Here is a 15703-nt window from a genome sequence, read left to right as displayed (position 1 = left end):
ATGACTCTGGATTCTAGAAAGTGATGCCACTGGAGCACATACTCTAGCCAGTCTCAATGAGCTAGTAAGTCTTTGAGGGGCTCAGGGACAAATTGTGACTTGTCATCCAACAATCAGTCTAGCCAAATTGGAGAGAATGGCCACATAGTGATGGATGTCTCTGGCCACAACAACTGATGAAGGCCGCCTCCAAAGGCAAGGAGGGGATGTGATTTACAGAACTGTTGGCGTATCCATGATGGTGTAACTGTGGCTCTTCCGCAGTTCTGAAATACTAGGGATGGTCTCTGCCAGGGGCCTGGTCTGCTGCATGGAAGGAACATGAGTTTCTTGGATTTCATAACATGTTAGTTGATTGGTGTTTCATCCCAAAAATTTACACTGAAAACATATAAAGGTAAATAAGCAAAAGGCAAATAAAGGAAAATACAGAAGCATATCAGTTTGAATCAATTCAACATTTGGCATACTCAAAGGTGATCCATAGTACTTTCCACAAAAAAAAAATTTTATTGTACAGTTCTTTCAAGCCTGAGGTCTCCTTCTCCACCCCACATAATTACCTAATTCCATTTTTAGTCATCAGTCCCTGCTGCTGCCCTACTTCTCAAGGCCACGAGTGAAAAAAACCCATGCATTATCCAAATAAAAGGGAAATTTTAAAACACGGGATGGGAGGAGGTGATCAGGAATGATAGGACATGCAAAGGGATGAACCAGCTGCTGTCCCAGAAACACAACCAACAATCCCACCCCCATAGGTAAGGATAAAGAGAATCACAGGATAAAGAGAAGCAACCCTCAGTCAAAGGACATAAACACTGGGGCAAGAAAACAATGCTATGTGTCAGGGAGAAGGACTTAGACAACTGCCCAGTAACCTGGAAAATTAATCCGAAGGGCACAGAGTCATTCTGACAAAAGATGAGAAGGACAAGAAATTGCTTTCTCTTTTCAGTGGAGTTGCCTGGAGTTTACCAATGTGGTACAAGCTCAGTTTCTAGCCTATAATTCTTGATCTGTCCAGCCAGACTGAGATCTGACTTGGAATGATAGTTAGCTAATAACAGCTAACATTTATGTAGTGCTTATTATGTGCCAGGCACTATGCTAAGCACCTTACAAATATTATCCAGTTTGATCCTCTGAACAATCCCAAGAGGAGCTATTATCATCCCCATTTTACGGATGAGGAAACTGAGGCAAATAGAGGTTTAAATTCACACAGCTAGTAAGTCTGAGGCCAGATCTGAACTTAGATCTTCCTGACTCCAGGACTGGCAGTGTATCCACTGTGCCACCTAGCTGCCCCTAATTTTCTGAGAGCTTTGGAATCTATGTAGAGGTTCAAATTTTTTATCATCTCTTGAGAAACAAAAGCATTTTCCACCATCAGGTCTCATTCATGCTAATTAATAGAATGAATTTCAGATAGACTTTGCAATACTTCTATGTGATAAAGAGCCAGAGTCTTTTTCAATTAGGTTCAAATGCTCTGACCCTTCCCATGTGACTCAGTCTCTAGTCACCAAGCCTACTTCTCAATGATCCTTCCTCTGGACAGAGACAAGAATATTCCATAACTCCTGTTCATCATTCCAAAATTATCCCATTTGAGAGGGCCTCTCGGTAGTGAGTTATCCTAAAGGAGAAGGCCTTTATTGGCACCAACGACTTCCTCGTCACCTAGAATCATGGCACTGAGACTAAAGAAGGTGGAATCTATAAAGAGGAGAGAGGTTGGGGGCAGTATCACAGTCCATATCTGCCCCCCCCCAGGTATTTTGTTGGGCAGGCTGTAGTCCACGTGACCAGACCTAGCTTTCCCAGATTATCATTAGCCCTAAAATAACACAGGCCCCAGACATCAAGCTGAAAGAATGTAGAAGTCAATAAGACGTTCTGCCAGTGTCACTGCCAAGAGTGGAACAGCCAAGTTGTGTTGCAGAGTTCACTCCATCACAAGTTATAAGATGACAGGTAGCATGGAGAAAAGATGGTCCCTCGAATGCGATAGAAGACGTGAGCCAACTTGTAGAAGAAAGGCAGTGAAGAGGGACAAGCTGTGGGACAAAAAGAGATTTTTGTGAACGGCTCTTCCCTTTCTCATTTTCTTCATCCTTATCTTCACCTCAGACCACCTTCTAAAATTTCACCCACCTACTCGTCTTCTCCACTATGATCTACCTGATTAGAGTTTCCCCTTCTGCCTAAAAAATAACCATTGGCAGCCAAAATTATCACCTGGCCTCGGGCCTGGGAAACTTTGGAGTAGGTATCAAAGCCTTAAACCTCAGGGAGAATCTGTAACAGATCCTTCTATACCTTCCCTATTTGGGAACCAGGACCTCAGAGACTACAGAGAATCTAAGGGCAAGAGAGAGTTTCAAAATTTTCATCAGAGGCATAAAATAAAGCAAGAAGGCAAAGATTTGGTGGGAATGAATGAAAACTATTGTTATTTTTCCTAAGGACTAGTGAATCTCTCTTAAAGCAATGAGGAAATGCAATGAAGGGGTAAAATGGACACAGGAATTACTAAAAACAGAGAAACGAGACAGGTAATGGAACTAGAAAAAACAGGAAAAATAAGTAAGAATGTTTGAAAATGTCTTAAAGTAAAATTATTTAAAAATTAAATGTAAAAGAATAAAATAGAGAGAGAGCAATAAAAATTAAATTGAAAGGGAAATGGTGAAACTACTGTAAATTTGTATCAGTCTGGTCAACGTTTATTTTTTCCTACAGAGCCCAGGCAAGTGCATGGGCACTTGTCTTCAGGTGAGGAAAAAAGGAGAGCAATCACACTTCATCACTCACCTGGATCAAATCTCACTACCAAGAGGCAGAGGATCAAAGCAATCAAGAAGGTCCTCTTTAAGGGCAGAGAAAGGAGATGGTCCACCACAGACGCTAGCAACCACCGTAGCAACTTCCACAGGGCCAGCAGCTTTCGGCAGAAGGTGCCTGGGATAGGAGGACAGGGAGTTATAGCTGGGAGAACTGCCCTGACCTGATGTCCTAAGCTTGATTCCAAGGCCCAACTGCAAGGTAATGAGACTGACTTCTCTTGTGAAGCTCTTAAACTGGCTCTGATGAGAATCCCAAAAGTGTAGTTCAGGGAAAGAAAAAAAGAAACACAACAGAACCCCACATTTTAAACAGCAACTTCATAATAAACCTATGCTTACATTTCTACAATACCCCAGTTTAGGAGGAACCTTTCTCAATGATTATCACTACTGTACATATGAGGCCCAGAGAGGTTAATTGCACAATTAGTGAGTATCTTAAGCCTCTTGATTCTAGGTCCAGATCTTTGGCCACTATAGCTGACTCCTAAGGCAATTTACATACTGCCTACCTCACAGGGCTATGATAGAGAGGGTGCTAGACTTTGGAATTAGGAAGATCTGAGTTCAAATTCTGCCTTAGACATTTATTAGCTGAGTGGCCCTGAGGAAGTCATTTAACTTTTCTCGGCCTCAGCTTATTCCTCTATAATATGGGGATAATAATATCACATCTCATAGGATTCAATGAGTCACAAAAATAAAATATAAGCATTTTGCAAACATTAAGGTGCTATTTAAATGTCGCTACCAAAACTGTTTTTTAAACCTTAAAGTACTATGTAAATACTCTCTATGATTATTTTCAAGGACAACATCCATTTGGCTGGACATAGGAGTAGATTTGTGGTTTTTGTTTTGTTTTGTTTTTAAATAAGACTCACTGAAGTCATATCTCCTACTTTGGCCTGAAGTACTAATACTACTACCCAGTCCACAGAATCAGTTCTTGCTTATTCATCCAGAAAAGGGTAAGCAATATAAAACAGTTAATACAAAAGCAATTTGTATTTGGGTTGGGAATACAAAAACAACAGACATTTATCACATTTTATGTGGAAGACAGATCAGAGAGATGACAAACTGGAAACTGGGATACCAATTTATGATGGTTGCAATAATCCAAGTAAGAGATCCTACAATCCATCTACAACCTAGCATACGGTTTTCTTTTTCTTTTTTAATTAAATTTTATTTTCAAAGACCAGCCTTCTTGCTTTCTTTCTTCCCTCCCTTGCTCTTCAAAGAGAAGTCAAGAAAAATACATGCATAGTTAAACAAAACAAATTTCACATTGTCCCTATCTAATAAAATATGTCTAAATCTATACTGTGAGTCCATCACCTCTCTGTCAGAAATTAAGCATCACGTTTCATCATGAGTCCTTACAAATTCTGGTTGGTCACTATGATGATCAGAGTTCTCAAATTTTTTTCTTTTTTTTTTTAATATATTTTGTTTTAATCAGACAAAATCTTGCTTTTCACTCTCCCATCCCACTCCATATAGCCCCACTGAGAGCACAAGAAAAAACCCATTACAAATACGGATAGTTAATCAAAATAAATCTTCACTTTAGCCATGTCCTAAAAAATATTTGTCTCATTCAGTACTCTGATAGAGAGGTGAAGTATTCACCAGAGTGTTTTATTAATAGTCTTCTGGAATCCTGGTAGACCATTATTCTGACAAGAGTTCAGTACAATAGTATTAAATCACATTTTATAAACCATCACTTGTTCCATTCTTTGCTAGCTCAGAAAAAGCAACAAATATTTTTGTATATCCTTAGCATTTGTTTTGTTTAGAGCTAATCCCTTCCCTTCCCCACCCTCCCTCTGATTTCCTCTCCCCCCTCCTATCTTCCTGTTAGGTGAAATATATTTCTGTATCCAAGTGTGTTTGTATGTTCATGTATTCTTCCTTCTTTTGACCAGTTCAGATGAGTGAGGTTAAAGTGCCAGCCACTCTCCTCCAACCCCTCTTCCTTTTCTGTACAGATGTCTACTTGTGTTCCCTGAACATATGAGATAATTTTCTCTAGCCTTCCTTTCTTTTCCTTTTCCCTTCTCTTTCCATTACTTTTTTTTTTTTAGGCAATTGGGGTTAAGTGACTTGCCCAGGGTTACACAGCTAGCAAGTGTCAAGTGTTCGGTCTGAAGCCGGATTTGAACTCAGGTCTTCCTGACTTCAGGGCCAATGCTTTATCCACTGCACCACCTAGCTGCCCCCATTACCCTCTTAAGATCATGGAGACACAACAGCACCACTCCCAAGTCTTGTCTAATTGGTTTTCCTCTAAACTTTGAAGATGATAGGATTCAGAGGGGACACATGTATCATTTCCCCACATTTCAGTGTAAGCAATTTATCCTTATTTAGTCCTTTATCATTATTCATGTTTATTTTTGTATATTTCTCTTCATTCTTGTGTTTGAACTTCAAAATGTCTCCACCACTCTGTTTTCTGGCCTTTTCATCAGGCATACTCAGAAGTCCTCCATTTCATGAAAGCTCCCCTCTAAGCAATAACCCAGTTATACTGAACAAGTTATTCTTGGCCGTAAGCTCAGATCCTTTGCCTTCTAAAGTGACATATTCTGAATTTTCTGCTTCTTTATAGTATGACTAAATCATGTGTGATCTTCACTGTGCCATCTTGGTACTTGAATCCTTTCTTTCCAACTGCTTGAAATATTTTTCCATTGACCTAGGAGCTTTGGATTTTGGCCATGATGAAGTCTGGGGTTTCTTTAAGAAGATAACTGGTGAATTCTTTTCCACTTTGCCCTCTGATTCTAAGAGATCTGGATGATTTTCTTTTAATATTTCCTTTTTTAAATTTATTTATAGTTTTCAACATTCACTTCCATAAGACTGTGAGTTCTAAATTTTCTCCCCATCTCTCCCCACCCCAAGACGGCATGCATTCTGAATATCCCTTCCCCCAATCTGCCCTCCCTTCTATCACCCCCCTTCTCTTATTCACTTCCCCTTCTATTTTCCTGTAGGGCAGGATAGATTTCTATACCCTTTACCTGTATATCTTATTTCCCAGCTGCATGTAAAAACATTTTTTAAACATTCATTTTTAAAACTTTGAGTTCCAAATTCTCTCCCTTCCTCCCTCCCCACCCACCTTCATTGAGAAGGCAAGCAATCATGTAAAACACTTCCATAATAGTCATGCTGTGAAAGACTAACTATATTTCCCTCCATCTTATCCCGCCTCCCATTTTTTCTATTTTCTCCTTTGACCCTGTCCCTCCTCAAAAGTATTTGCCTCTCTGGCCTCAGACACTTGACACCCATCAGCTGTGTGACCCTGAGCAAGTCACCCAACCCTGATTACCTCACCAAAAAGCCAAAAAAAAAAGTGTTTGCCTCTGATTACCCCCTCCCCAATATGCTCTCCCTTCTATCACCCCCTCTTCTCTTATCCCCTTCCTCTCTATTTTCCTGTAGGTTAAGATAGATTTCCATACCCAAATGAGAGTAAGATTCACTCATTCCCTCTCATCTCCCTGTCTTCCCCTCCACTGTAAAAGTTCTTTCTTGCCTCTTTTATGTGAGATAATTTTACCCCATTCTACCTCTCCCTTTCTCCTTCTCCCAGTACAATCCTCTTTCACCCTTTAATTTTATTTTTTAGATATCATCCCTTCATATTCAGCTCATCCTGCGCCCTCTGTCATATATATATATATACACATACACACACACACACACACACACACACACACACACACACCACACACATACATATATATTCCCTCCAACTACCATAACACTGAGAAAGGTCTCATCTGTTACAAATATCATCTTTCCATGTAGGAACGTAAACAGTTCAACCTTAATAAGTCCCCTATGATTTCTCTTTCCTGTTTACCTTTTCATGCGTCTCTTGAGTCTTATATCTGAAAGTCAAATTTTCTATTTAGCTTTGGTCTTTTCATCAAGAATGCTTGAAAGTCCTTTATTTCATTGCATATCTATTTTTTCCCCTGAAGGATTACACTCAGTTTGCTGGGTAGGTGACTCTTGGTTTTAATCCTAGCTCCTTTGACTTCCCGGAATATCATATTCTAAGCCCTCCTATCCCTCAGTGTAGAAGTCACTAAATTTTGTGTTAACCTAATTGTGTTTCCACAATACTTGAACTGTTTCTTTCTGGCTGCTTGCAATATTTTCTCCTTGGCCTGGGAATTCTGGAATCTGGCTATAATATTCCTGGGAGTTTTCCTTTGGGGATCTCTTTCCGGAGGTGATCAGTAGATTCTTTCAATTTCTATTTTACCCTCTGGTACTAGAATATCAGGGCAGTTTTTCTTGACAATTTCTTAAAAGATGCTGTCTAGGCTTTTTTTGATCATGACTTTCAGGTAGTCCAATAATTTTTAAATTATCTCTCCTGGATCTATTTTCTAGGTCAGTTATTTTTCCAATGAGATATTTCACGTTGTCTTTTATTTTTTCATTCTTTTGGTTTTGTTTTACAATTTCTTGATTTCTCATAAAGTCACTAGCTTCCAATTGCTCTATTTTAATTTTAAGGAATTATTTTCTTCAGTGAGCTTTTGGACCTCTTTTTCCATTTGCACAATTCTGCTTTTGAAGGCATTCTCCTCATTGGCTTTTTGGATCTCTTTTGCCATTTGGGTTAGTCTATTGTTTAAGGTGCTATTTTCTTCAGTATTTTGGGGTTGTTGACTCATTTTTCATGATTTTCTTGCATCACTCTCATTTCTCTTCCCAATTTTTCCTCTATTTCTTTATCTGCTTTTCAAAATCCTTTTTGAGCTCTTCCATAGCCTAAGACCAATTCATTTGTTTCTTGGAGGCTTTAGATGTAGGAGCTTTGACTTTATTGTCTTCTTCTAGTTGTATATTTTGATCTTTGTCACCAAAGTAAGATTCTATAGTCTGACCCTCCTTTTTTCCTTAAGTGTTCTTATTCCTTCAATAAAAACTTTTTTTTTAACTCTTGTTTCATCTCTTCCAGAAATTCTAGTTGAGTTTGTGCCCCAGCTGTGTTCTCTGAGGTTTTGCTTGGAAAGGTTCTGGAGTCACTCTTCTATCTTTATGTATTGAGCATCTCTGCCACCACAATACCTCATTATGGTGGGATTTTTCTTTTGTTTACTAATTGTTCCAGAGCACTTCCTGACTTTGTACTTGATGTTAGAGCTGGGCTCTGCCAAACTTTTGGAAGGAAGATTTGGGCTGGTTCTATTGCTACTTTCTTAGTTGTTAAGAGTTGTGTTATTCCAGGATCTCAAGGACAGGCTGGGGACCTCTAAGTTTCCATATGCTCCCAAGTAGTCTGATCTAGGGCAAAGTTTGATTGCTGCCCCACTGGACTGAACTCTGCAAGTTCCTGGGTTTGTGTCTGGGCAAGAGTAGACTGCCACTGAATAGACTCTACCCCTACCAACCAGCTGGAAGGCTCTATTGGTGCAGAGTGGCAGCATCAAATACCTCTTTGGTTTGGGATTCCCACCCTGGTTATTCTTCTGTATGTTAGGCTAAATGCTAGAAGTATAACCCCAACTCTGAATTTGGGATCTGAGCCAGAAGCTGCTGCTGGTGGCTTCTGAACTTTTCCCTTTTTCTATACACAACCTGGAACCTCCCTACCTGGGAGTACCACTCCCCTGCAAAGGTCTCCTTCTTAGTACTTTCTGAATCTGTGACCCAGGACTGGTCACAGCTGCCCGCTGGCTCTTGTCCCCATTGCAATGCGCCACATGGGTCTGGAATGCCTTGATTCTGGTCTGGGGCCTCCTCTTGCCCCAGTTCACAGCCTTTCTCTGGACCCTGACAAGCACTACCTTTTGCATGTTCTGAGTCCCAACACCTGTGTCTGAAGATGTCCCTGTCTGTCTCTCTGGGCTGACTTGGGCTGGACAAATAACTCATTGTGAATTTTTCTGGATTTCCCCATCAAGATTCAATCTGGTGTATGTTCTAGATTTGTTTAGAAGAATTTTGTGGAGGGGAGTTCCCTGTACTACTTCCTACTTCACATGATCTTGGCTCCACCCCCACTAGTAGATAGCTTTCAAGAGTTTCTGCAGCTAAAAAATTTGTCAACATGTGATCAACATGTTGCAAAAAGCCTTTCCCAATTTAGCTAGGCTAGTTATTGGGCAACAGACATACAGCCTATCACTGGGCACAACCAGTGGACCCAATTATCTAGACCAAACTAACACTGGAGAAAATTTAAAGCTGACCTGATTTAACAGAAACAACCCTTATGAACATCTAACTCTTCTACTCTCTGATTCTTTTGCTCACCACGGTAATATATTCTTCCATATTTTGATTTGTTTGGTAAACCAACCACTAGAAGAAAGCACCCTGTCTAAATGACCAGTACAGTTATCCTTCCAGACATACCTCCCAGTATGGAGTACTATTATGTCATTCTAGTTTACAAATCAGTCTTTTGTTTAAGCTTCTGGAGATCAAGGGCTATCTCACCTGAACTTTGTATGTCCCCAAAGCATTCTGCACACAGTAGGAGCTCAATAAACATCTGAGATTGCAGCGAATGACTTACCCTGAATCAGCTAATAATATCAAGTTTTTGAAGCTACAAAGCTGAGGACCAGACTCTAAATCTGGGGTGACTCCAGGAGACTCAGCCAAGGAATTTTCCTCTAATACCATCTTTTGGATCTTTCAGAAACAGTTAATTCACAGGTTGGAAGGGCCCTAAGAAGTCACCTACTCCAACTCACACCTGAATAAATATGACCAAGAAGTATCTATGAAGTCTCAGCTTGAAAAAACCCCCACTACTTTCCAGCATGACCCATGCCACTTTGGCAGAGTTCTAATTGGTTGGTTTTTTGGGTTGTTTTTTTTTTGGCTAGGCAATGGGATTAAGTGACTTGCCCAGGGTCACACAGCTAAGTATGTGTTATGTGTCTGAGGCCAGATTTGAACTCAGGTCCTCCTGAATCCAGGGCCAGTGCTCTATCCACTGTGCCACCTAGCTGCCCCTGGAGTTCTAATTGTTAAGAAGGTTTTGCTTAAATAGAATAAAAAACTGCCTATTACTTCCAACCATAGATTCTAGCTCTTCTTTGTGGGACCAAGGAGAAAAGGTCTAATTCCTCTAATCCTCAAGGCTGTTGTAGAATCAAATGAGAAAATGTACATAGATTTACCATTTTATTTTGTTTAGGTTTTTCTTTTGCAACATGGCTAATATGGAAATATGTTTTGCATGACCTCACATGCTTCCCTTCTCAAGAAGGGGAGAGAAGAGGAAAGGAGAGAGAGAATTTGGAACTCAAAATTTTAAGAAATGATTGTTAAAAATTTGGGAAATATTTATCAAATGAAATAAAAATAAATAAAAATAATTTTAAAAAGAAAAAAGAAAGACAATGCACATATATTGATCTGTAAACCTTATACATAAATGTAAGCCAATATTATTTGGAAGTATGACACTCACTCAGAAATACAAATTTCAGTATATCTGTTTTTTTCTAAAAATCATTCTCATTAAAGCCATGTCTCTAAATGAGCCTCCCTTTCTCTAATCATTCTTGTGACTGTTAAATTAATCTTCCTTGTGCACTTAACATGCACAAGCACTTCCTTGAGAAGTTATCATGTTTTTTATAAGGACTTTTAATTTTCCACCAAATAAGGTACAAAGTCCTTAGCCTGGGATTCAAGGCCCTGCACAACCTCAAAAAGTCAGAATCTCAGAATTGGAAGGAAGTTCAGAGGCTATCTAGTCTAACCCAAACATGAGCAAGAATCCCCTTTAAAAAGTACCTGATAGGTGGCATTGAGACTTTACCTGAAGCCTCCAGTGAGAGAGGGAGCCCATGATTCTCCCAAGGCAGCCAATACTGCTTTCAGACAGGTCTGATTTTTAGGAATTGTTTTCTTTCATTTAGCCCAATTCTGCCATTTTACAACTTCCACCAATTCCTCCTAATTCTGGCCTCAAGAGCCAAGCAAAACAAATCTAATCCTTCTTCCATAAGTCAGCCATAATAAAAACAACAATTTTCTACAGAGCTTTGAGATCTGCAAAGTGCTTCACCTGAATTATCTCTATCCAATGAGTCTTTTTGTCCAGACTAAATATCACACCAGGCATTACTCTCAAGCGCTCATGGATATCAGCGCAATGTACTGAATCTCACTAAGGCCTAACTTCCCTGAGGATTGAGAAGGACGCAGTAATGTCCTACCTCCCTGGTTCTCCTTTTGTGGGTCCGGTTCCCTGGTTTCCTCGAGGTTCTCCTCTTGCTGCTGCCTTGCTGTGTAGATGGCCTGAGAAGCAGCCTGTCTCTGTTCCTCCTCTGCACAGAGCCCAGCCATATCCTCTGCATCTGTCCAACAGTGCAAGGGCAACAGCACCCGAAACAGATGAAGTTCAAATATGGCCCCATGTTCTGGCAGGTCTCGATTGGCCGGATCTCTCAACCAATTGCTGGCCACCTCCAGGATCGCCTGGGGTTCCTTTACTTTGCTGTATAAAAGAATGCTACAATCCCGAACCCCAACAAAGAACAATGTCAACCATTCATCATTATTCATATTCCTCTTCTCTTAGCTCCCAACCTCATTCCATATGAACGCTAGGAGTGGAAATCTTTGGAATTTCTGGGATCACCTCTAAGCAAGGTTGGCCTCCTTTACTCTCCTCCTATGCCCTTCTTCTTGCCATGCTCTTTATCTTTTCCCCTTCTGTAACCCCCTGACACTTCCTCTATCCCTCTATCTGTTGTATTTCAGGGTCCAGAGATTCAGGAATCAAAAAAATGAGAAGACACAGTTAGCAAATGAACCTTACTGAGGATATCAGGCCCCTTTGTTTCTAGTGTGCATCTATGAACTGTCAATGGTAACTTACCACAGTTCCAGAATTTTGGGGGGCAGATGTTCTGGGACCTGATAATACTGCAGAAGCCAAGAGAGAACTTCTCGCCACCGATCCATCTCCGCCAGGGCCTGGATCCCCACCACACACAGGAAGCACTTCAGGTCCTTGCTGCAGTGGATCACAGTTTAAAAGTAGAGGCTACCACTCCATCTCTCCCTTGCCCTCCCCCTTCCATCCTGGACCTGGGGTGCTCTTCCCCTCCTAGTTCCTTAGCTATCATCATCATCATTCTCACCATTCACTAGACACATTTCACAAATGGTCTAGCTAGCCTCAGCACTTAAGGAATGCTCTTCTCAGGTGCTGAAGACCACTGAACATTCCTGAAGGACTGAGAAACACTAGAGCAAATCTCAGTATGTTGTTGCCCCCCTCCAAGACTGTACAGGTGATAACCAGGTTAAAACGAAAAGCAGGCTTTAGAGGAAAAGAATGATGATAATAATAGAAGCTAGCATTTATACTGTGCTTTAAAGCTGGCAAAGCACTTTAATGTTAACTCATTTGATCCTCACAACAACCCTGTGAGGTAGGTGTTATTGTTTTCCCCATTTTACAGATGTGGAAACAGGCAATAGAGGTTAAGTGACTTGCCCAACCAGGATCACACAGCCAGTAAGTATCTGAGAAAGAATTCAAACTCAGGTCTATCTTGACTCTCAATTCTTGAGTTCATATACCAAACCACCTTAAAACAGCAGCCTACAGGGTAACATCTAGCCAGAAGGGGTTTCAGAGAAGGAATGTATTGTAGTTAACTGTGAGTATATACACACATATACTTATATATAATACATACAACTATTCATACATACACACATACATATCTTTTTAGACATCAATTCATGAAACTACTTCCTTCTCTCCTGAGGAAGAAATAGCTATGTCAATAAGGAGCTGAATGTCCTAGCTTTTTAATTTAGCTTTCTGGAAAAATCTAAAGAAAAACACTGCTCTTATATGGCCAGAAGTGTCATATGGCCATGGTGAGGCAGAACCAGGCATTTCTCCAGTAACTAGACAATAGAGAAGAAGCCATTGACCGAATCTCAGACCCTGCCACCACCTCCTCCCTTTCCACAGTAAAGGCCTCACAGACTGAGAAGAGGGAGGCACCTGGCCAAGGAAGGTAGCTGTGAGGCACTGCTTCTCACTGTAATCTTTGACCCAACTGGCACATTTCCCTTACCATCCACCACCCTGAATGCTACCCTGGCTACAATTCCATCATAAACTTAAAGCAAGAGTCTTCCCCTGCTGAGAAGCGAGCCAAGGACATATACAATTACTACAACTGTAAAACATTAAGACAGCTTTAAAGTGACAACAAAACCAATTTAAAAAATCACACTATAAAAAGCATACCTGTCTTTTCTTTGAACAAACAGTTAACTGCTAAAGGGTAGGGTCACCTGTACTATCTGGTAAAACTGCTCTTTTAGGCTGTTTTAACTATCTCAGCACAAGCTTCTTAGAGACAATTTTGCTTTTCACCCATGTATCCCCAGTGGCTAGCATGGTGACTTGCAAATAGTTGAGTGATTAAGAAATGTTTGTTGAATCAATTATTGTGGAAGATCAGGTATGAAGAGTAAAGAACTTGTGTGATGGATCCAAACAAAATTTATCAATTTTTTTTAAAAATGGAAAAAAAAGACACCCGAACTCCTCAGATTAGGCAGGGGGCTATGAGCTTAGGATCATAGATTTTGAGTTACAAAAGGCCTTAGAAGACATCTAAAAAAGTGATGTCCTAATTTTTTTTTATCCCATACCCTATCAATAAAAAATTTTGAGCACCCTCCAACATATATATTTGCTTATTTGTAAATTATATTCATGTACTATTATACTAATAATGTTTGATATAATTAACATAACTTTAAGTATTATATAATTTATGTTTATATGTTATAATTAAACACTATAAAATTTACAAAAATAGAAATTAAAAAGGATGAGCTAAAGATGAAATAATATTATGTATATATATAGGACTGAGATATCTTTTTAAACATCAATTCATGAAACTACTTCCTTCTCTCCTGAGAAGGAAACAGCTATGTCAATAAGGAGCCGAACATCCTAGCTTTTTAATTTAGCTTTCCAGAAAAACCTAAAGAAAAACACTGCTCTTAGATGACCAGAAGTGTCATATGGCCATGGTGAAGCAGAATCAATAGGGAGTCACTAGAATCAATAGGGAGGCACTAAAGTTTACTGAGTAGGGGATGACATGATCAGACCTGGGCCTCTGTAATATCAGTTTGGCAGCTGTGTGGAAAAAATGGACAGACAGAGGAAAGACTAGGGGCAGGGAGACCCAATTAGAAACTAGTGCAATAGTTGTGGATCAAGAAGTGATGAGGGCCTGGGGGGGTGGGTCACAAGGTATGATGTGAGGGTAGAATACAGAAGATATGACAACTGACTGAACATACATGGTTCAGGAGAGTCAGTCAAGGATGATGCTGATGTAGTGGAAATATGAAAGTTCATGTGCAAAGTGGTTTTTGGGGAAAAGATAATGAGATCTGTGATGCAGATTACAACCCACACTATACACCTGCTGGTTCTGTGGGAGTTGTTCTGTCCTACTGAAACCAAAGGGGGAAGGTCTTACCCTTGCAGGGACACACCTAGCTGAGGCCAAAATATAATAGTTCACACGCCTAAAGTATTTTCCTACGAAGAAGGCACCATGAGAGTTATTATTATTCAGCTAGATGTCAGAGCCTCCGAATCTCTACATACCTGTCCTCACACTCCTCTGCCTGCAAGCAAGAGCCCAGTCTCTCACAGCCCCTTTGGCATGTCTCCAGGCATGCCTTGAAGTTCCGGTGCACCACTAGGTAGTCTGCAGCCTCTTCCAGCAAGCTCTGGAGCAGAGACGGGGGTGGGGCCAAACCCACGGGCTCACTGCTTCTGAGTGACCCCACGCAACCCCTGAGTCCCAGGGCAGATATTGTCCCTTCGTTTTTCATGGCTCACTTCGGCTGGCGACTTTGGGATGGATGCTAGTCCCTCGGCTGGGGTCTGCCTGGGGAATAGGAGAAAGCCCCACCTACACGGTGCCCTGCCCCCCTGCCAACAACAGCACAGACTCTGGACTCAGAGAGGGAAAGGGCGCTGTGAGATCCAGACCGACCCCCATTTTACAGATGAGGAGACTGGAGCCCAATGAAGTTAAGTAACTTGCCCGAGGTAAGTCCTCCTGGGAATGTGGCTACGAGAGCGGACTGGGAAAGCTGGATTATCTTCAGGGGAAGAGGCAGAAAGTGCGCGGCTCCCAGTGGTTCTGCCTGCGGGGGGTGGGGCTGGACAGTTACCAGCCTCCAGGCCACCTCTGCCGAATTTACCGACTCAAGCTGGAACTTGGCAATGCCTGGCTTCCTCTGCCGCCGCGGCTGCGGTGGGGGCTCGTCTGGGGAGACCCGGGATCCAGGCCAGCTCCGCCGGAGTTCACGGGAGTCAGCCTTGCCCTTGGTGAGCTCTGCTTCCCCTGCAGGGAGGGGGTTTCTCTGCAGAGTCGCCAGCTCCTCGGCCACCTCCGCCTGGGCTCACCTGAGTCCACCTAATGGGACCTCTGGACCTTGCTGCTGCCGCTGCTGCTGGGGTAGCCCACATTCGGCAGGACCTTCACCCAGGAGAGTGAAATCCACCATGGAAAGCTCCCCTCCCGGCTCCAGGAGAGAGGAGGGGAAGCTCAGCCCTCTGCGGACATGTTGGCAGGCGCTGCCTGCGCTCTTCCTCATAAGCACATGGGCTTCTAGGGGAAGCACTCTGGGAATTGTAGTCTTCTCAGCTCCCCGGTCACGAGCTCTGGATGGGGAGGCACGACTACAACGTCCAGCATTCCAGCCTCTAGAGAATGTGAGCGGCTGCTGGGGAGACAAGACTGGTGGCACTATCTCTCTCTAAAAGTATTATG

The 15703-nt window shown here is 41.6% G+C and overlaps 1 protein-coding gene across 2 annotated transcripts; it reads right to left on the bottom strand.

The window, feature by feature from the left end:
- Nucleotides 1-439: 439 nt before the first annotated feature.
- On the bottom strand, nucleotides 440-14765 carry PEX26 (peroxisomal biogenesis factor 26). 2 transcript variants are annotated; one of them, XM_021001578.2, is made up of 5 exons: nucleotides 14527-14765; nucleotides 11743-11880; nucleotides 11078-11373; nucleotides 2821-2967; nucleotides 440-2063 (listed from the first exon to the last, which is right to left on the bottom strand). In XM_021001578.2, exons 1-5 carry the CDS (start codon nucleotides 14754-14756, stop codon nucleotides 1960-1962), a joined length of 915 nt encoding a protein of 304 aa, XP_020857237.1. In that variant the 5' UTR covers nucleotides 14757-14765; the 3' UTR covers nucleotides 440-1959. The 2 variants fall into 2 exon arrangements, with proteins under 2 accessions (XP_020857237.1, XP_020857238.1); XM_021001579.2 differs by having other exon boundaries at nucleotides 11078-11358.
- Between the last annotated feature and the right edge of the window lie 938 nt (nucleotides 14766-15703).

The sequence above is a fragment of the Phascolarctos cinereus genome, unplaced genomic scaffold (genome assembly GCF_003287225.1).
Source record: "Phascolarctos cinereus isolate Bilbo 61053 unplaced genomic scaffold, phaCin_HiC Scaffold_1;HRSCAF=81, whole genome shotgun sequence".
NCBI classification, from domain to species: domain Eukaryota; kingdom Metazoa; phylum Chordata; class Mammalia; order Diprotodontia; family Phascolarctidae; genus Phascolarctos; species Phascolarctos cinereus.
Note: the sequence above shows the minus strand (reverse complement) of the source record. Positions and strands in the feature narration are given on the sequence as shown.

Excerpts from the sequence above, each read along its gene's own strand:
- PEX26 (XM_021001578.2), bottom strand. The coding sequence starts at position 14,756 with ATGAAAAACGAAGGGACAATATCTGCCCTGGGACTCAGGGGTTGCGTG. Across the intron at positions 2,968-11,077 it reads ACAAAAGGAGAACCAGGGAG|GCACCTTCTGCCGAAAGCTG; the intron begins GTAGGACATTAC and ends CTCCTATCCCAG. Across the intron at positions 2,064-2,820 it reads GGTAGTGAGATTTGATCCAG|CTTGTCCCTCTTCACTGCCT; the intron begins GTGAGTGATGAA and ends TTTGTCCCACAG.